This window comes from Vicugna pacos, chromosome 31 (genome assembly GCF_048564905.1).
Source record: "Vicugna pacos chromosome 31, VicPac4, whole genome shotgun sequence".
In the NCBI taxonomy this organism is placed as follows: Eukaryota; Metazoa; Chordata; class Mammalia; order Artiodactyla; family Camelidae; genus Vicugna; species Vicugna pacos.
The window spans coordinates 9,187,110-9,208,495 of NC_133017.1; the positions used below are offsets into that span (position 1 = coordinate 9,187,110).

Sequence of the window (21,386 nt, forward strand, 5' to 3'; positions counted from 1 at the left end):
TGCAGGTGAGAATGCAAACCTGCTGGATAAAGGAGTGAGTGGAAGGATGCACCAGGGCTGCAGGAGAAAACTAAGGGGTGCGTGGATTTATCCAGGCAACGGCTGATTAACGGGCTGCAAGCACCGAGGCCCTGCAAAGGGAATGCTGGAGAACTGCGCTGGCTGCAGCTCAACACCTGCCGGAGGAAAGGGAGCTGCAGGCTACTCTCCGTTTCCACGGGAGTCCCCTTGAAACACCCCTCCCATGGCTGTCGTTCTTCTCTGTGGAGGAAGAGCTCGGGGTGAATGTGATGGAGGGAGGCGGGCACTCGACACCAGGATGCCACGGAAATTTCAAGGCCCGGCCCCACACCACCCACCCCCTCACCAGCAGAGATGACCAGGGCCCGGGGGCAGGCTTCGCCTTCACTCCCGCCTCTGTGGGGCCACCACGACTGTTTCCGTGGAAACTGAACGAGGAGGAAATTGGCGATCGCATGTAAAACAGCATCCATCTCTCTTGCAGAAGGCTCCCTGCCGGCCAAGAAGGCTGGGTGTGCAGGGACACGGCCTGGGGTCAAATCCTGCAGCGTGACCCGGACGAGCCCCTGACCTTAGAGCCCCCTTTTCTCTTTTTCTCAAGAGCCTGCGGTGAGCGCAAAGGGATACAGCAGCCTTGCACCTCCTGCAGCTCCGAAGTCACTGGCTCCCTCTCCCCAAGTGCAATGTGGATGCGTTTGTGTGATCACCCTACAACAGTCCAGAAGAAGTTCTCTGGTTCCTGAAGCAAATATCCGCTGAGCCATCCTGGGGGCAGGAGGGTGGCCGGCTCCCTGCATGCCCTCCTGGGACGTGGTGGCTGTCACGCTCAGATGGAGGAGGAGAGCACGCACGGCTCAGCGGGGTCTCCAAAGGCTATCAGCTCCGGAGAGGGGTCATTCCCACAAGTGTTTACTGGGCACTTTGCGCCAGACCCATTTGCAGCCCTCTGCACCCGTTTTCCACGTAGTTCTCACAGCCACCCTCCAATTTAAGACATGCTATCCCTGCTTCTCAGATGGGAACACTGAGGCCCCAGAGGTCACCTGGAGAGGGGTGGCCAGCTAGACCCCAGGCCCTGGTCTCCCGAGGATAGCAGGTGGTCCTCACAACAGTCACCCTGGGACCCCACAGCCCTGCTGGGGCCGCCCCACACTGCTGAGCTCCGAGCCCCAGAGCTGAAAGCTCAGGCTCAGGTCCCACAGGGACCTCGGGGTGGGGCCCTCCAAGGCTGCTGCTCCATGTCCCTGTCCTTCTGGACCTGATCACTCTGCCCCTCCCACAGTCCCATGGCCACTCAGCCCTCCCATCACACCACCTGGCTCCTGCTGACCCACAGGGCAGCCAGACGGGGCCGTGGAAGCCAAGTGACCCTCTCCAGGAATCAGCTTATTTCAGGGTGGGGGCTTAGGAAGTATCTTAAGCTTCTGGCAGGCGTTCCGGATGGCTTCATTAGGGCCATAAATGCTCACAGGGCCGGATTCTACGTGGGCTGAGATGTGCGTACGTCACACCTCCTTCGTGAGCCCTCTCGAGCAATGCAGACTCCAGTTTTGTTCTTCTTTCACAAAGGCGGTCTTCTGCTGCCGGGAGCAGCGACCCCACCTCAGCCTGGAGGACATGCAGGTGAGCTTCAGCTCACTGGCTAGTGCAGTAGGAATAGCGGAGTTTGCCATCGCTCTCTTCCCTGCAGGCGTGGCAGCTACCTGTGCTCAGGCTTGTGCTGGGGTGGGGGCGGGGAGCGTTCCTCCACCCTTCTAGGCTCATCTGGCTGGTCTGAGAATTAACCTGACGTGAGGCAGACTAACACGAGAAAAATAAACAAAAATTGAGTAATGTGTACTTCCTGTCTTTACCCATGGGAGACAGCCAGGGTAAACGGAATGAGCTCACCAAGAAGGCTGCGGCCCTCACCTTCAACGTCATCTTGCTGCAGGCAGCGGTCGGTTCCAGAGGTCGGTCACATGGAACACCCGGAGGCATGAGAAGGCCAGTTAGACAAGGGCCGGAAAGGTGTCACTTTGGTTTAGACGTGGGAGTCACCAGTGACTCGCTGCGTGGGAATGGAGGAAGGGGAAGACACACCAGGGTGGGTGGGGACAGACTGCTGGTGGGGAAGCAGGCAGATCTCTCAGGAAGTTTGTCGTCAGAAGTAAGACTGTCTGGTTCAAGTGAGAGGGAAGCAACAGGGAGGTGTTTACAGAGAGGGGATTTGAAAACATCGCTGAGAAGGAAGAAGGTGCAAATCAACTAAGTAAAAGAAGTAGGACTGCTGGGCAGTGCGTGACTTTCTTCAGCAGCACTTAGACGCCTGGGGGGACGTAAGGGGGAAGAATGAGAATCAGTCTGTTGTGCAGCTGGGAGTTTTGCCAAGTAAGCCCACTGAAAAGACAGGAAAGGGAATAAAGGGTCTAAGGAGTTACTAAAATCTCAGCTCCTGGAAACTGTCGAGAAGGAGAGTATTTCCTTTACCATCTTACGTTCAGCAACTGGGAACCTGCAAATTAAACTGACTAAAGCAGATTACTGTGAGGAAAAAATTATGTATGGACACGTGCAAGAGTTCACAAAGCAATGGGACTTGAAGGGGTGGCTACAAGTGGGGGCTTACATACAATTTAACACGTGACAGGAAAAGGAGAAAGGCACTTTCTGAAAAACAAATGACTTCTTGGCGAGAGGGAAGAGCAAGAGAACTTACGGTAGAACAAGTGCATTTAGGAAAGAGAAATGACGCCTTAGGAGAATGTACGGGAGAGATGACAGGTTTGTGACAACGTCCGTTTGTGTCTGGTGCTCAGAACTTGTCTTTAATTTTAAGACTGTTTCCAAAAGGTAAGTAAATAAATAAGAGAAGATGAAAAGCCTGAGGCAGGTTTCATTTCTCCATGAGGAATCATCTGTGAATCAGTGTTTAAGGTAACATGCAGAAAGGCTGATGGCACCGTAACGATTGTTGGGATCCATCAGAACACTGGAACAGCCACAGCAGATCCAAACGCTGTCCGTCTAAATCTTTAGGTCTATAGACAGTGATTAACACTGGAAAATTCAAAAAAGCTATCAATCAACACTGCTCAACATCAACGACAAGTTTTGTGGGTGGTTGGGTGCTGTTTAAACAGCTGGCATCCGGGCTCGGTTTGAGTATATAATACTCCAAAGTGCTGGGTTTTATTCCCAAAATCTGCTTGAAAGTCAATGAGATGCAGAAAAACGTGGTTTAAAATACTTCATAAATTTTAATCATGCACATAGAATGCAAGAGTATTTTCCCTTAATAAACAGTGTCAGTATCTTAACGGGAAATAACTAAAATGTTCAGCAAACAGCCCAGCAGGTAAAACGTTTACTATTTATCTTGTACATCGTGCACTTTTTCTTCAAAATCTCCACATATTATTGACGTGCTTTTGAAATCAGATCTTCACTTAGACTTGACTCATCCATCAAGCCTACGAGAGAGTCTATAGGACTTAGATTCAAGTTCAGTAGTAGCTGGAAAGAAAATGAGAAAGAATTAGGTTCTTTACTTAAAATTCTTCATAGGTAACTCAATGTCAGCTTACTTTTTAAGAAAAGCTGAGACTTTTCCAAGTTTTAAGAAGAATGAAAAATACCTACATACGATTACAACACAAAACACAAGATTACTACTCTAGACTTTGCCCAGGGCTGCATGTTGAATTAACTGCTCTTGTGGCTAAGGATCAGAGAGCCTGGTTTTCTCATTCTTCATTCATTTACTCAGCAACCATGGGCTAAGGCACTGTGACAAGCACTGGAACCACAAGATGAAGATGACAGTCCACCCTGAACTGAAAGATCATGTACCGTAAACTGGCAAAATAGATGAACAGGCAGTTTCGGTACAGAGACATAAATGCCATGACAGGTAAAAAAGAGGGCAGAGCTGAACACTCAGAAAGGACGTCCAGCTTTGTGTCAATACTGTCCCCTCTTTGGTGGCTGTGATGTGTAAGCAGAGACCTGAAGGAGGAGGAGAAAGTGTGGGAGGGAGAGGAAAGAAGCAAACACAAAGAGCAGAGGCAGGAAGGGCACCCGCGGAGCTGGACGCAGTCTGACCAGTCGCTGGAGCCAAGGGGCAGAGCAGGGGAGAAAAGAGATACGGCTGAAGACTCTGGCAAGAGCCAAATCGATGTGGGTGTTTTTCTTCCAAGCTAAGGAATTTGGGATTTTTCGTGAGGGCAAAAGGTTAACCAGTGACAAAGTGAATGACAAGAAATTGTCACCCACCAGGTGACAGCTATATGAACTGAGATTGCCTGAGTCTGGGTTTTTGGCCTCAGTCACTACCAGAAACTCGAGAAGCTGATGACCTCCACGCTTTCTGAAAACAGGTCCGTGTGCAGGTGACAGGCCCATGGGGACAGCAGGAGAGGAAGGGCACAGCCAGAAATAGAGAACACAGACTTCTTGAGTTTTTTTTTTAAAGCTATGGATCATGATGAATAAATGAGGAATAAGTATATTTATCATTATGAATGAAATTATGCTCTCACATTTTTCATCAGCTATGTATAAGAAAAAAGCTTAACATGGTATCTGTTATTCAAGCAATAGAAAGGGGTGCCATTTACTGTTTAGAGTGTATTGCAGAAATCAACGTCTAAATTTAATTCAGAAATGTTGGCAACATACCTTCTTTTAATTCTCTAGATACATTGTTTATCAGCTTCTTCCGCATCTGCAATAAGTCAAATATTTTTAATGTTTAAGTGAAACAAGAAACACTACCATAGGAATGAGTTAGCTTATGAAATGTGGCCTTTAAATAATACTTTTAGAGACTTGACTTAATGTGGGGATTGCTTAAATAGAAAAATAATCACATGAATAAAATAAAATAAATTCCTACTTACTTTGATTTTAGATAACAGAGAACACATATCTGTGAGGCTACTTAGATTCCCCTGATGAAAAGCACAGTAAACACTGCCCTGTCTGATACACATAATCTCAGAGGGCAACGCCCGATCTTACTGGCACGAAGAGTTTCAACAGTTCAAGTCATGTTTCACACTGAATGCATTGCTCTGCAGTTCTTAGAAAAACTGCCCTTTGTAAATTTTAGCTTTTTTTAACTTGAATGGATTTTTCCTTAAAATGAGCTTTCCATTCCTGCACTTTTAGAAAACTAAAATTTTAAGGTCTGTTCTATGCTAATGTTTTTAGCACAGAATCTTAGACACATAAAATGAAGGAAGGGGTTCTGTTATAATGTCAAGTGAAAATTCTATTGGCAGACAAGTTAAGCAAATGTATTTTGCTTTCTGTAGATGACTAAAATATTTATGTCAGAAAATCTGCTTGAAGAGAAGGAGAGGCTAGCGCCAGTTTTCAAAGTTGGTTTCTGATTCACAACTTCCTAGAGCTAGAAACAAGGAAAACAATACCTAATTCTTTGACTGTAACTTTGTTTCCCTTCTAGAGACTAGGGCCAACTTTTTGAAACTTGACTTAGTTACGTATTTAATTATGAAATGTGTGGGGACACTTCAAACTACAAGTGTCCCCATCTAGAGTGCTCTTTTAAAAGCCTTTCTTATGAAAGTCACCCACTCACTAAACAGGTTCTAAACAGTACACCAGACATAAACACTGTGGTGGTAACAGCGACATGAGAGCCGAGGCTTCTGTAAATGTTAGGTGCAAAGACAAAATTTGGGGCTACCATTTGCCAATATTTTCAGAGACTGTTTTCCATGACACTGTCTGACAAGAGCGTTCTAGAGAGGCCTTATGCCATCAACAACATGACAACAGTGCCAGGAGGGTCCTGTGAAGTGAAAAACGCCTAGCAGATGAAGGGAGAAGCCTTGACAGAAATAATTTCATATAACCATTAATTAACACTATGCAAAATGTAGATCACACTTTTACACGAGTTGAATGTAGATTACTCTCTTTTCCTCTGCAAAGCTGTTTTCCTAAACACATACTTCTGGGACCCTTATGCTTATTTCTAGGTGAGGACCCCCATGTCCAGATGGTGGAAGTGGTCTGAAGTCCAACAATAATAAGGAGAAGGCACCTGCAGTTTTACTTAAACTTTTCCATTTAACAAAAACACAGTAAGGTGAGAAAATTATACACAGGAAGACAATGTATCAGCAAGTTTTAATTCTAATGATTTTTAATTAGGAGGATTCTCTCATAACTGGCGGTTTGCAGACTATGTCCCATAGAAATGGAAGGTCCCACTGGGGACACTGCAGGATTGAGGTCAAAACTGAGGTCACAGGCTGGAAGATAATGCTGCCCTTTCCGAGATCAATTTGATAAAAACAGACTTGTCACACACGTAGACACACATGTTCATTACCAAAGTGAATATATTTTCAGATTATTGATAATTTTAAGTTAAAACTTGGTATCGTTCTTATTTTAAATGTTATAAAAATAAGTACAATTCCAGAAATGTAATAAAATCAAGTCATTTAACCACTCTGATTCATCATACTGTTGTTAATAGGTTAATGAAGGAAATGACACTTGTCAGCATGTAACTATTAAATACATGTATTTTGCTGCAGAGAAAAGAAATGAGAAAGAATTTGTTGATCAAGGAGCTAAAAAATTAACTACAGAGAAAAAAGTGAATGAAAGAAAAAGAATTGGAAGAAGCTGAGTGACTGGCTTTCAAAAGATAACACGCTTCCTCATTTGTCCATTCAGACAAAATGGAAAGAGGGCAGGAGGGAGTCCACAGGGCAGAAAGCTGATAGCAGAAACAAGGTTACTGAACTCTGCTCCTGCCTTATGAGAGGTGAGCTTAACTACTGTGATAGTTTGATTAAAATTAAAATTCAGAGTGGATGTGCCCTGCCTTGGAAGCCTACTTTTAAAAGAAACGTGACCAGATCCTGCTGAGACGCAGTGCTGTGTTATGTAAAAAGTTAAAGTCTTAGGAATATTAATCGTTTTACCTCTGGTGCACTGGTATAACCCCATTTAGAAAAGGGGCAGCTAAACTGAATGGACATTTGAGAAATTTAAAAATTAGTTAAATAAATCATTAGAAGATGTTTGAAAGTGTCAGTAATACACCAAAAGTCCAAAATCGGTGAGTGTAAAATTTAGTCTTCCTATTTAAAATAGATTTGAAGGACATTTATTAACTATTGTGGCCATGCTTCATGTTAGGCACACCAATACTTAAAAACTCTTGAACATAAAAAAGTCTTTAAAACAGAGAAATTTTGTCTGTTATAATACTGTCTGGGATCAATTTTTAAGTTTTCAGTTCTCAGAAAAAAATTCTATGTGCAAGAATATCTAACAGTGATGTATCTGCTCAGGCTAATTTTAACTTTTTGTATTTTATAGTAATATAATTGAGTAACATAATTGAGTAAAATTGTAAAATTGCTTCTGACATGTAGGACAAAACATCCCAGAAATAACTAGAATGTGAAATCTGAGGGTACAAACTGGCAAAGCAGATATGGGGTCCATCTATTACCACTACAACAATGTCAAGGGACAAGGCTGTACTTCATGCAGCAGTAAGAGAGGCAATAAACCCAAGTGTTATCAACTGGAAAAAACTTGCTTCGACCACCAGCACCACTAAAATCACAGACTTAGAGCAATACTTCTGTCAAGTTAGAAAAAAAATGCTGAGTAAGCTGGAACTTCACAGTAGGAACAGTCCAAAATGTTAAAACCTTGCACATAAAGGAGAATGTTACATTCAATCCCAATGCCATTTTTGACATTTTGCTTTCTAGAACCATAGCTGAAAAGCTGTGGAAGTCTGTTGTTTTGTTAAGCCCCATGCAAAAACCCATCCCTTTCTGTCATTTTAAACAGTATGTTCACAGCTCGCATAGCATTACTTTATGTTTTCCCAGCAGAAGTAATTACCTCCCTAGCAATTCCACAAGGCATCTTCTTTCTCTAAGTCTAAGAAATCTGTAAGCAGTAACAGTACAATAATAGCTCCTGTGAGGCGCCCGGCAGCGCTGAGGGAGCCGTGTCTCTGCACCCGGACAGAGCGGGGCTTGTTAACCTCCCTGCTCAACCCAGCATGATTCGGCCCCACAGCCCCACGGCCCCACAGAAGAACTACATATACCTTGGAACTACAACACTGAGTTTAAAATAAATTATTTTCCTGTGTACCTACAAGTACTAAAAAACAGACACGTCTTTCCTCCAAAAGCATTAAAAGAAACTACTGTCCTCAGGAGTCTTCTCCTGCATTGCTTTTGCACTCACACTCTTCCACCATCATCCTGCAAAGAGACACACTATCGATTTCTTGGTGACAACTAATGAAAACATTTCGAGTTTGCATCATGCTTATCCACTGGTGGGAGTGTTAGCCATGCATTTTTTTTAACACCACGCAGTCCGGTTTCATGACTCTGAAGCACTTAGGCTCAATTTACCCACAACACTGTCTATGAAACCTGAGCTTTTTTCTTCTTTGATTTATTATGACATGAAGCCAAGTGAGAAAAAGCAGGTTGAAACCTCATTCAACAAGGGCCCGTGCTACCCTTCTCTGTATCAAGATCACAAAAACACCATCAAACCAGAAACCCACGTGCACCGATTTCAATGGCTATTTTAACAACGATAGACAACGAAAACTGGTTGTAATTTAAAGACTCCCTATAATTGCCACCTCGGTATTCCTGCAGGTGAGGGCAGGACAGAGACATAAGCGAACTTCATTTTAAAAATTTAAATATTTGCTTTACTTGACTACATCTTTAGAAATGTCCTACAATTGCTCAGTAAGACATTTTATAACCATTAAAATAACAATGCTGTAAGTAAAAAAGCAATTAAGAATGTACTCTTACAGAAGAAAATGATAAAAATTTTAAACTTAAAAACAGAACTTAATGTTTTTAGTGTTACAAGTTTATTGAATTCACAAAAAGAATTTACCTTGGATTCCTTTAAATAAAAAACATCCATATCTGGTTAAGTATCTCGATGACAATCATTTACTTATGCTGAGGGGTAGAAAAACTGGGGTGCAGCAAAACTTGAAAATCACTATGAACCAATGCCAAACCGAAATCAATCAGAAGCTACACCAAACATTGGAAAGTGTATCTCTAGTTATTAGGCAATAATACTTAATTTCTAAAATAGAATTTAAAATGGAGCTTTTTAATAATTTTAAAATTTGTCACTTTAGTTGCATTTATTGAATAAAGTTTATGACAGGTATCTCTTGAAAATTACAAGTCCTGGGACTTCAAAAATAAAATTTCTGTCTCCTTCATTAGCACGATTAATTATGGCTTTTACTTAGTGTGCATAAGTCAAATAAACAACTCAGAATCTCATCAAATTAAAAACAAGAATTGTATCAGAAATCTGAAACCCAAGGGAAAGAAGATAACATAACTAACCTTCAATAGATCGCTCCTGCTGGTTGTAGGGTGTGGAAAATTCCTGAAGCGCCTTTTTCGAGTAGGACGACTCCTTTCGGGCTCCACGCTAGTACTAGAACTTTCAGCAGGAGGTGGTCTGTCAACAGGCCGTGTGGGAACAGAGCCGAGGAAAGAACTCTTGTGCTGTTTCTCCAGCTGAAGTTCAGTGTTCATCTCAGCCAGCCTCTCATTAGCCCTGCGAGGATCGCAAAGCACAGATTTCATTCATTTTGTTTTCTTCCTAAGTGATGTGTATTTCTGAAGTTGCTATAATTGTAAACAGATTGTCCCATTAAACTGCGTTTTAACACCAAAAATACATCAGCGAAGACCTACTGTAAATGATTACAGTTTAAAACTGTCCTAAAGAAGGACGTATGTCCCTGGGGGGGCCCTTAACTAACAAGTACTTCAAAGTGGGGAGAGTCAGAGATGGAGACGCCCCCACAGAGGACCCCCACTGCCTTCTGCACTGGCTGCACCTAGACATACTCACCCTCAGGAAACCAGTTCAGAAATAAAAACTAAACCATCCCTCAAAGCCATTTTCAAGCATTTGCTTTCACCCCCCTTATATACACATTCACGCATTACCTGGGAGAAATCAAGCATGCGGCACTGAAGAACAGTTTAGAGCCACCACCTCTGGGGGGCACCAGGCGGCAGAGTCGATGGTGGGAAAGAACTACGACAGCGCCAGGGGGCAATTTCAAGGGTCCCCCAATGTCCCAAAGCTCACTTTGTTACTTTGCTTTTACCAGAGGCCTACATCAGCACCTGTTTTCCATAACCAAAAAAAACCCTCAAGCGGATTTTCACTTTCATAAAAAAAAAAAAAGCTAAAAGCCAGAATAGCACTGGGTGCTTGTTTTAGCCCAAGCCATCAGGGGGGCAATGGGCACCCCGAGCAGCGAGAGGGGGGCCCCACCGAGCTCCTTTCCCAGACCACGCTCAGTATCCCGGCATCACGCCGCCACGGCTTTGGACTGTGTCTGTGAGCACCTGTGCTTTATGCATTATTTTATGCATCCACCAGCAAGATGTGTCCTAAGGTAATTGCCTTTTTGCTTTACACCGACAACTTTCATAGGAACACTCTAGTTTTGGATAGCGGGGAGACTTGTAGCTCATAACACTGCTACTCAGGCACCGGAGGTGGGACCTGCCCTTTCGGTCTTCCACACACCCCCTCGGGCAGGCCACCATATTCTTTTTAGCCACTTTGTGAACTACTATACTGCCCTTCACCCAGATGTGAACTTCCCCCTATTCCCCAAGCATGCCTTTACATAGCGGAGACAAACTTAGAAGGACACAGTACTTCGTCTCAGGGTGCCCACGAGCGGTGACACCAAATATCACAATCAAGAAAGTAAATTCACCAAACACCAGAATTGGGCCCCTTGGGTTTATGTTGTACTCTTCCAAAACACAGTTAACTTTAAACTCATTAACATTTCTATTTATGGGAATTCCAACTAGAAATTTTGTGATAATATGGCTGTCTAAATTACGAAGTTTGCAAAACCCCTAGCTTAAAGACTAGACCAGGTTAAATATATGCAAATATAAAAAATATAGTCATGTAAAAGTAGCAAAAGGCAGGGAGATGCAAACTGCCCTGGACTGACATTTTAAATGAGAGTTCATTTACTAACACCATTTCCCAAAATTACACTGTCTAGTCAGCATTTACTTGCTACCCACCTCACGAACCTGGCTCAATAAAAATCATGACTTAGAGGCAAATTAGTGACCTAAATTATTTTGTATCATTCTACATTTTGACTTACGAGTTTAGTTGATTTGCCAGTGACACTCTATTTTTTAGCTCTTCCAGGTACAGCTGCCTGTATTTTTCCAATTCTTTTTCATTACAATCAAACGGAGAAGTTTTCCTTCTCAGTTCCGTTTCCAGGTCTTGAACTCTGCGTTCCATCTGACTGACTGAAGCGCGTTTACACTCTCTGAGCAAGTCTTCCTGAGATGCTGCTTGTGCCTACAGCAAATTAAAAGGACACAATTTTAAAAATACTTACAACCTGAGTAATTACAGTATATTTGTTCCCTCTAGTTTTGAGTCAGTGATTCAGAGAGCAATTTTAAGTGTGAAAAAAAGCTGAACTTTAAAATACTTATCATCAATGTCAAGTGAATTAAATCTGAATTATGAAATGAAAGTGGAATCACCCTTACATTAGTACTCATGTAATGTGATAGTTCAAAGAATAATAGGATCAATCTAAACTTTTAAAAATTGAAGAATACAACCTAGGAGTAATCCAAGAATGTGGCACAGTATTACATCACAACATATGCTTTTCCTCCTAGTGGTCTTGATTTACACAAATTGGTCTTAAAAACGATTGTCTAGTGAGAGTTGTTCTGAAACATCAATTTAGTGATAGTAATGATGGAAACTGAATTATTTAAAGGGAGTAACAAATGCGGCCTTCCTTCCAGAAATCTACAAAACAAACTGCTATATGGGAAGTAGAGGGAACACATAAAATGTACACATCCGAACTGTAATTCTCAGCGAAGTGAGTTAAAGCACCTTACAGATCAGTGTCTCACCTGTAAAAACTGGCTGATTTCTTTCAGTTTTTCTACTACATCATGTCTTCCTTGCTTTTCAGTTTCCCGTCTGTACTGCATAGCTCGCCTGAGCTCTTTCAGTGCTTCTACTACATCCCATCTTGCTTGTTCTTCAGTCTCCCGTTTGTCCTGCTCCACTTGACTGTGTTCCACTGTATTCATTTCGAGGTGACGTCTGAGGTTTACTGCTTCTTCCTCTAACTTCTTCTTCTCCTCCTCTAGTGCTTCACATTTCTTTCGCATCTGTTTCACAGATAATATCTCCTTTAGAAGAAGCTGAGTTTCTGCACTCAGATGGAGAAGTACTGAAGACGTAGATTCCTCTTTTGCTGGAAGATCAGCATTCTGCGTGAAAAAGGTAAAATTGTTTGGCAATGAGTTTAGCAGACTGAGAACAGCCTAACTCTAACCCAGCATCAAAGGTTGAAATAAATTCAGTTACAATAAAATGGTATATCTACCTTGTGGAATGGAGAAACTCAAATTACTCAGAAAATCAAGAAAAAAAGTTCAAACCACCAAGAGTCACAAAAATATACTGTTTACTGTCATCATCTTTGTTATACATTTGTACTTGATTTTACACTCTTATGTTTCTGTAATTGTTTCATGTCTTTCCTACATAAAATGACTACAAGGCACCTCTTAGTAGAAAGTCTCTTACCCTTTCCTTCCCCAAGTCTTAACTCTTCATGATTTTTAAAGTTTTAGGGAGATCATATTGAGTTAATTAGGGCTGAATTAATAAATGCCTCCCAAAACAAGACTTTGAAAAAAAGACTGCAATTAATACATCTTACAAATATGGATTCTAATGCCATAAGCCCTTCTCTGAACTACAAATATCTTATGCTTGTTTGAATTGCACTCCAAGGAGCAATGAATGATTCACAGAGTTAAGGAGAAATCCATCTCCTAGTGTAGTGGTTTAGTAAGATGACCCATACATTTTTCTAAACAAACAAAACAGCCTTCATTCTTGTAATCCTGTGTGGTTCTCCACAAAACAAGAGAACATATTCAACAAAAACAAACAAAAAAACTTGCTGGAATTTCAGTGACACTGAATTGGGAAGAACTGCTCTCCTTCAGATAGAAGGATTGTTTGCTAAGACAAGGCAGGCAGAGGTGGTGGTTGTAAAACATCTCTACAAATTCCTTGACACTTCCCCTGCGAAATTCCCTCCCCTGAAGTAGGTACTGGCCTCAGTTAACTGGTTTCTAGGGGACAGAATGTGGGGGCACTGCTGTGTGATTTCTAAGGCTAAATGGCCTCTGACTCACTCCATAGGGATGCTCACCCTTAGAACCCAGTCACCACGCTGTGAAGCCCAGGCCACCTACTGAGTCTTTGTACACACAGCTGTCCCAGCTGATGACCCCAGGGAATGTCCTTAACCAAAGCCAGCTCCAACTTCCAGACATGGGCATGAACAAGCCTTTAGATTATTCTACAGCCCGCTTGATGCCAAGTGGAGAAAAAATGAGCTGGCTCCACTGAGCCTTGTCTAAACACACATTTGGGAACCAAGCAAATGCTGTTTTGAGTCACCAGGTTTTGAGGCAGTTTATTATATAAATTATTAGCAATAAATAACTGGCACAGATATTGATATTAAAAATGGGGCACAGCCATTAAAAAAGAACCCAAAATGTGGGGATGCCCTTGCACCTGGAGGTAGGTGAAACCTGAACAGATGTAGAGAAGAGTAAGAGTGAAAACCCAAAGTGTCCACGAGACTGTGAGTGGAAGCCTGAGGGCCCTTGAAGGGCTGAGAGTGAAGGCTTCTAGGCCAGGGAAGAAATGACGACCCTGAAACCGGAGGCAACGGGACTCTTGCTACCGGACAGCTGAAAGTAAAATTGATGAGATACGCTAAAACAAACAAAAAAATTATTAAATAGAAAGGAACCAGGACTCACTGGGTTCAAATATCTGTATCCCATTAAAAGCATCTCCACATGCCCAATGGTCACATAATGGGTAAGGAGAGAAACGGTTTCTGGGCGAGGATCAAATCTAGGGTGCTGCCAGGAAAGCAGTCTAAAGATGAAGCCAAGACTTTGTTAAGACCTTGGAAAGATTTAACGTGCTGCCTCAAATTCCTTGAAAGATCTTAAAAGCATAAGAATTTCAAAGGCATGGCCCCCAACAGCTTCACAGGAAGCCCAAGGTGAAGAGTTTATCTCAAAAAGACGTGAGAGTAACCTTTCCAATGGCAGGAACCCCAATAAAATTCACAGGAAATTCAAAGTTTTAAAGAGAACTGTGCTAGCAAAACTACTGCTTGCTAGCTTGGACTGAAAGAGACAAGACAGTGCAAAATGGGAGGAGGCCTTTGGGTTTTTCTTAGAAGGTCTACAAGGAGGAAGCTGGCTGGAGAGAACTGCTCAGCTGCAAACACAGGTCACTGCTCATGAAAGGGACAGAACAAAGAGCTCAGAGAGGGCAGCGAAGGAGAACCCCTCCCAGGGTTAGGACTAAGTCCTAATCAAAGAGCCGGCAGCATCAGGCTGCATTGCAGAACTGCTACGGGCCAGCGTGCCTCCCATCTTCCATCTGTGAGCGAGGGAGCCCTCAGCAGTTCAGCAGAATGTCGGGTGTGGGGCGGCAAATAACCCGTGTCTCCTGATCCTCAAGCCTCAGCACTGAGAGGCATGTACCCAAGGGCTGTACTCCAGAAAGCTGGAGCCTGAGCCTAACACCACAGCAACCAAGGCCTGCTCACGACCGAGTAGGGACAAGTGGATTTCTCGTATGGAAGCAGTAACAAAACATTGTGGCTAGTGAGTAGATTAGGCTGGTTTTTGAATGTCTCCATAAATTTTCAAAATTAGTTCCATAAAAAAGAGAATATGGGCCAACCTTAAGTGCCCTGCTCCTAATGAACAGAAAATGGTGAAAGTGGCACCGAGTGAACTGCAGGGCTCGGTTTGAAAAGGCATTTCAGCTTCTGCCTCACTCTTAACCCTGGAACCCAGTCTCAGGCGGGCAAGCTCAGGCCACAGAGACAGCTTCCATGTTCCAGGGGAGGTGGTCCACCTGCCCGCCCCACCTAAGCCACAGCCCACTGCCGACATCAAACATCAGACATCAGTGGATGAACCTTCACGTGATTCCAGGCCCCTGCCTTAGAGCTGCCCCACCTGAAGCTGAGAGGAATAGAGGCCAGCTGTCTGGGCCACACTTTTCCTAAGGGTAGGTTGTGAACAAAATAAATGCTTATTTAAGCCACTGAACTTTGGGGAGTTTGTTAGGCAAAAACAGATAAACAGAAGAGTGGATAAAAAAAGATAGTATGAAATGTAACTTGAATAGAGTAGAAATTGGTCTCCTATAAACTGGAAAGTAACAAACGTTGAGATGAACTTATTAATGACAAAGTGCTGATGAGAAACAGCACGTAACTGAAAGACCTCAGAACTAGTGAGAAGGAAGGTACTTCAGAGTTCCCTCCAATTACAGCTTCTTACAAACAGGCATGTATTTCACAGTCTCCCCTCAACTTTCAGGATAAGGAAGCCTGGTAAGCAAGGAGACACAGGATTTGATGTCTACTAATTGAAAAACAACTAGAAATAGTTTACCAAAATCAACCTTTTTACCTCATTTCAACGAACTGAACTTCTAAGTGACAGGCAGCTTTGAGAACTTACTAATCTAGCACTCACTCTTCATTTTCCTTTCCTCAGAGAGAAAATAAAGTATTATGGAACCATAAATGTAGTGTCCTTTGGCAGTATTTAAATTAAATACAATTTTTCCTTTACCTTACTTAAAAGCTCGTTGGTAAGGGAAGGTAAGACTGTCTCAGCTTCATGTTGTAAACAATGCTTCTCCATATAACACAGACTGGCTTTGAACTTTTGAAATTCAAATTACGAATCTGTTATCTGTTTCTGATAAACTGACTGAATATTATCTAATTTTTAACAGCTGTACTCTGGGAAAATTTTCCTTGGATGGGATGAAATATTTATTTCATTCATTATGCATTAAGCTATAGAATACAGCTAGGCACCTCTCCTTTTAAGTAAAGCGAGGTAGACACAGGGAGCTGAGAATGCAGGATCTGCACCAAGAACAAGATCGGCACCAGAGTTACGCACAGGAACCAAGCCAAAAGAGGACTTCATCGTGCACCGCAAGATGATGGATTAGAGAGGCTTCCAAAGAGGAAGGTTGAATTAATCTTCTCCAGGCTTAATCTTTTGCCTCTAGTAGTGAAATCTATGGATGAGTCTATGAATTATAATGAGTGCAACATAATGAAGTGTATTGCAGACTGAGTCAGAAGATCCCGTGACCATGATTTGATGGAAACTGGAGTAAAGTGGGAGGCACTGGGTGAGAAACTAAAGGTCTGAACGGGGGGAAGGAATGGACTTTACCTTCGCAAGCCTACTTTCTGTCATGTCACAGAGTCAGCAAGGCATAAGCTGGCCACAGGCCCCTTCAGGACGCAGCAGATCTCCACAGAAGTGGAGTTACAGACATTCCGTGACACTGACATTTTATTATGATGTAAAACAACTGGTACTATGCAAGAAGACTCGGAAAGAGTTCTCATAACATCTGAATTGGTACTGGCATGGGACAGACATAGATCAATGCATCACCACTGAGAATCTAAAAGAAACCCTCACATTTACTGTCAACTGATTTTCAATACGAGTGTCAAATAACTGAATGAGACAATAATAGTCTTTTTAACAAATGGTACAGGGACAACTGGATATCCACATGCAAAAGAACGAAATTCGACCTCTACCTCATACAATATATATAAAATTAACTCTAAATGAAAGAGCTAAACCTACAAAATTCTTAGAAGAAAACACAGGCATGTGTCTTCATGACTGGATCTGGCACTTGTTTCTTAGGGCAGTAAAAGACAGAAATAGATTAACTGAACTTCATCAATAATAAAAACTTCTACTCTTCAAAAGACACCATCAAGAAGGTAAGAAGGCAAGCTCCTGAACAGGAGGAAATACTCGAAAATCCTACATCTGATCGAAGGCTTGCACCCAGGATACAAAAAGGACTCTGACAATTCAATCATAAAAAGACAACCCAATTTGAAAATGGGCAAAAACCTAAACAGACAGGTCTTCAAAGAAGATACACAAATAGATAAGCTCATGAAAAGATCCCCAACATTCTTAGTCATCAGAAAAATGCAAATCAAAGCCACAACAAGATGCCAGTTCACACCTACCAGGAGAGCTGATGACCAGTGGTGACAGGAATGCATAGAAATTGGGAGAATTATACACTTTGGATAAAAATGTTAGATGGTGCAGCCACTCTGGAAAACAGTATGGCAGGGCCTCAAAAGGTTAAACAGAGTTACCATATGACCCATGTGACAGCATTTCCATCCTTAAGTATATTCCCCAAAGAAGTGGAAACATGTTTACACCAAAACTTGGGACAGAAATGTTCACAGCAGCATTATTAGCAATAGCCAAAAAGCAGAGGCAATCCAAAGGTCCATCAACTGATGGATGGATAAATGGTTTAGCCCCACAACCGAGTACTGTTCAACAATAAACAGAAATGGAAATACTGACAAGCGCTGTAACATGGATGAACCTTGAAGACGTTCTGTCAAATGAAAAAAGCTAATCATGAAGGACCGCACAGCATGTGATTCCATTCCTGGGAAACACCCAGAACAGTCACATATATAGAGACAGAAGTCAGACTGGTGGTTGCCGGGGGATGGGGGTGCTGCAGTGCTGGGGGTGATGGCCAAGGGATGCAGGCTTTCTTTTTGGGGTGATGGGAATGTTCTAAAATTGATTGTGGTGACAGCTGCACATCTCTGAATATACTAGGAGATACTAACTATGCATCCTAAATGGGCGAATTATACGATACGTGAATATTTTTCTTTTTTGGTGGAGGGAAGTAATTAAGTTTTACTTATTTATTTTTAGAGGAGGTACAGGGGATCGAACCCAGGACCTTGTGTATGCTAAGCATGCACACTACCACTTGAGTTATGCAATCCCCCTATAATATGTGAATTGTATCTCAACAAAGTTAAAAAAAAATCCAAAGGCAGGATCCAGACAATTTTCTTAATTCTCTACTTTGGGTGTACAGATGTGATCTGAACTTCTCCATGCTTTGACAACATGTAAAATGAATAGAAAATGAAGGCAATGTCTAACTTCAACTGGTTTGTATAATGACCTTTCTGCACAAGGTATTCTGAGATCCATGAAATAAATACACACAGGTTCTATATCCATTCACAAAAGTGAAGATGAGACATGACAATTTTCTGGAACATTCCATGAAACATTATCCTCTGATTTTATCTAGCTTGCCTCATTGTGGTGAGAGATCACTAAAACATACTGTTTAATAGGGAAAAAAAGTTAACTTCTGTGAGAAAAGAGGTATAATTCTCAACTTCTCTAAGGGTAAATATTATAAGAAAAAAAAGAATGGCAGAATGAAAGTCAACATTTAAGAAACAAGTGCATTATAAATAAAAGTGAAATTATAATGAAGATGCAAAAGAAAGCTGTCCCTGAAAAGCTAGTGTCCTGCAACACTCTGCGCTGCACGTTCACAGCCGACGTGCTGAATTTCATACATACTGGGTTCGCAGTTTGATGTGGCTTCCTCTCTCCATCCTGTCTCTTATTTTCTGAGTTAGTTTGATGATGTGCTGTCACCTCCAGGGATGCTTCCAACATGGACACTTTCTTTCGGGTGCCAGCCAGTTCTTGCTGAAGCTGTCTCATATGGGCCTAAAAAGATAAGTCTGTTACTGAATTTTCTGTCACCTTATCATTAAGTTACATTAATAATATGTAACTCCAACAAATGGGCTTTGAGAACTATCCCCACAGACATCAGTTCACTGTCTTTTCATCATAGGCACACATTCCTGTCTACTGAACTTCATTAAACCCACAGAAGGCGTGACCCTCCTGCCTTACCGACAGGAAGTTAACTTAGACAATGGAGGCAGCCCCACCAGCCACTCCCTGCCCCTCCCAGGAAGCGGCCGAGCTTCACCCCCACTGAAGTCTCAGACAGGAAGGGGTGTGCGGGTGGGATGAGCGGTGGTCAGTTCCACACTGTGGAACATTCTCCCTCTTTCTCATTAGAGGCTTAAGTTCAGAGTTCTTCACATATTCAATCTGGTGTTTAAATCCTTCCAACAGACTCCCATCTCACAATAAAAATGAGGATATTCCAATGGTCTTTGGTGACCCGAGACAACCTGTCGTCCCCTGCCTCCTGGACTGCAGCTCCTACGGCTCCCCCCACCCATCCCACGCACTCCCTTCCTGCCACTCAGGACTCTGGCTGCTCCTCCTCAGTCTGAAAATGGGACCCCAGTGCCAGACTCGAACATCACAGAGCGCCCCACTTCCTCTGTACTGGACAAACTTAGATCCGAATGACAGTAACTGAGCCTTGCAATGAGAACTGTGAGCACATTATTTGAAAATTGTTCAAAGTAAATTACAAATAGAACAGGGGAGACTAAGTCAAACAGTTTTGATAAAATTTACATTTGTCCCAAATTATGACTGAATGAAAAGTAGATGCCTTTAAGGAATGGAGAGGTCATAACAATACATGATTTGAGATGAAAGTATTTCTAAATTTAATTCCAACTGACATGAATAAAAATAAAGTTATATCAACTAAAAATGTATGAAAAGCTACTGAAGGAAAAGTGCTGCAAGATACAGCATTTACACATTAACTGTCAAGGTAATCCACACAATTGAATATTTTCTCTCTTTCTCTCTCACTTCTTTTTTGTTTATTTTGTTCACATAACTGAATCTTAATTTCAAATTACTCATTTTAGGTCTAAGCATTTCATTTATCTGCTTCACGATACTAAAATGTGGTGACAGGAAGATTAGAATGATTTGGGCAGTATAAATTACTAAGACCTGCCTGTATCTGTCAACAGCTTATAGCTTAATCTCTTAGAATTTCAGGTGACACGGCATCTTTACTCAAAGAAAAGCACCTCTCAGGTCTAATTTTTGTTTGCTGCATACAAAAAATGCCTTTAGGCTGCTTTACAGTGTATATATTTATAGCCTGCACATTTTTTATATTCAACTAGTTTCAACGTTCAGCTTCCATCAGATACTACTTTGAATTCTCTTTGAGGAAGTCTGAAAATTAGTTCCCTTTCTGGGTACTTACTTCCATTTCTGCTCTGTCCGTTTCATACTGACACAGTCTGTCCTTTAAACATCTGCATTCTTTAATTAACTCCTTGTTTCCTTCCTCCAGCATCAGAACTCGTCTGCTCATGGCTTCAAGTTTCCCCATGTGATCCAGAAATGGCTCTGGGGTATTAAATATTGTCTTTTCGCTTCTGGCTTCATTTCGAGCAACTTCTAGTTGCTTGTCGAAGCAACGTGTTTTCACTTTGTAGTTTACATATTGTCTCCTTCAAGAGTGCCTGCTTTGCAATGTATTTGATGACGTCCCCTTGTTTGCTCTGAGACAAGGGTTCAGTTTCCTTGTTTGAACGCTGGGCTTGGCCTCGGTCTCTGTGCACACACTGTAATACCAACATCGTTGGTCTAAGAGCATCTCTCCTGGGATGGAGCTCAATTTCTGGGCCATGGAATTGACGTTCAGCTTCAGCAAGTTGCTGAGGAAGCACCTCGCTGCTATCTTTTGGGTCAGACAGCTCAAAATCCATTGTGTCCTGTAAGTGAAACCCCTCATCTCTTACTCTTTGAACTGTAACACAATAAACTGACATATCATAATTTCCTTTGAAGTGGAAGACTAATCTCTAAGTTTATACAACAAAAAGTTTGCAGTAACTGGGTATCCAACTGGAAAAACTTAAGGTGGATACAAATCTCAAACTTCAACCAGAAATCCCCTAAAGTTCAAAAATTTAATTAAAGACAGTGAATCCATGAAAGCTAAAAAGAAACCACAAAAGGACGTTTAAGAAGCTCAGAATCGGAAAGGCCTTTCTTTCTCTGAAATACAACAAACCCAAAAGGCTTAAAATAAAAAATGCATAAATCTGACTACACTTAAAAATTATATCTGACATCTAACCTTTACAGCTACCCCCAAAGTAAGAGCCTTAGCTCTGTAGAAATTGGGACAGGTTAGATTTCCTAAAAAATTCTTTCCTGAGAATATTCCATAAACATTCTCCCTTTCTAACATTTTTAGAGTGAATTATAAGAATTACATCTACGGATAAATGATAAACCTAAGCACTGTACTAAGCACGTCTACAAACATCAGTTAACTCATTAAGCTGTGACAATTCTGGAATAAAGGGTTAAAAACACAAGCAAGCTGCAGGGTTTTCCCCAGGG

General features: G+C 42.1%; 1 protein-coding gene across 1 annotated transcript in view; it reads right to left on the reverse strand.

The window, feature by feature from the left end:
* Positions 1–3,349: 3,349 nt before the first annotated feature.
* Positions 3,350–21,386, reverse strand: part of LOC140690592 (ankyrin repeat domain-containing protein 26-like) — a 48,657-nt gene continuing 30,620 nt past the window's right edge. The window contains 8 exon segments of the mRNA XM_072952459.1: positions 3,350–3,516; positions 4,681–4,726; positions 9,417–9,633; positions 11,231–11,436; positions 12,015–12,380; positions 18,654–18,806; positions 20,236–20,439; positions 20,441–20,749. Coding sequence (XP_072808560.1) covers positions 3,461–3,516; positions 4,681–4,726; positions 9,417–9,633; positions 11,231–11,436; positions 12,015–12,380; positions 18,654–18,806; positions 20,236–20,439; positions 20,441–20,749 — 1,557 coding nt within the window. The 3' untranslated portion in view covers positions 3,350–3,460.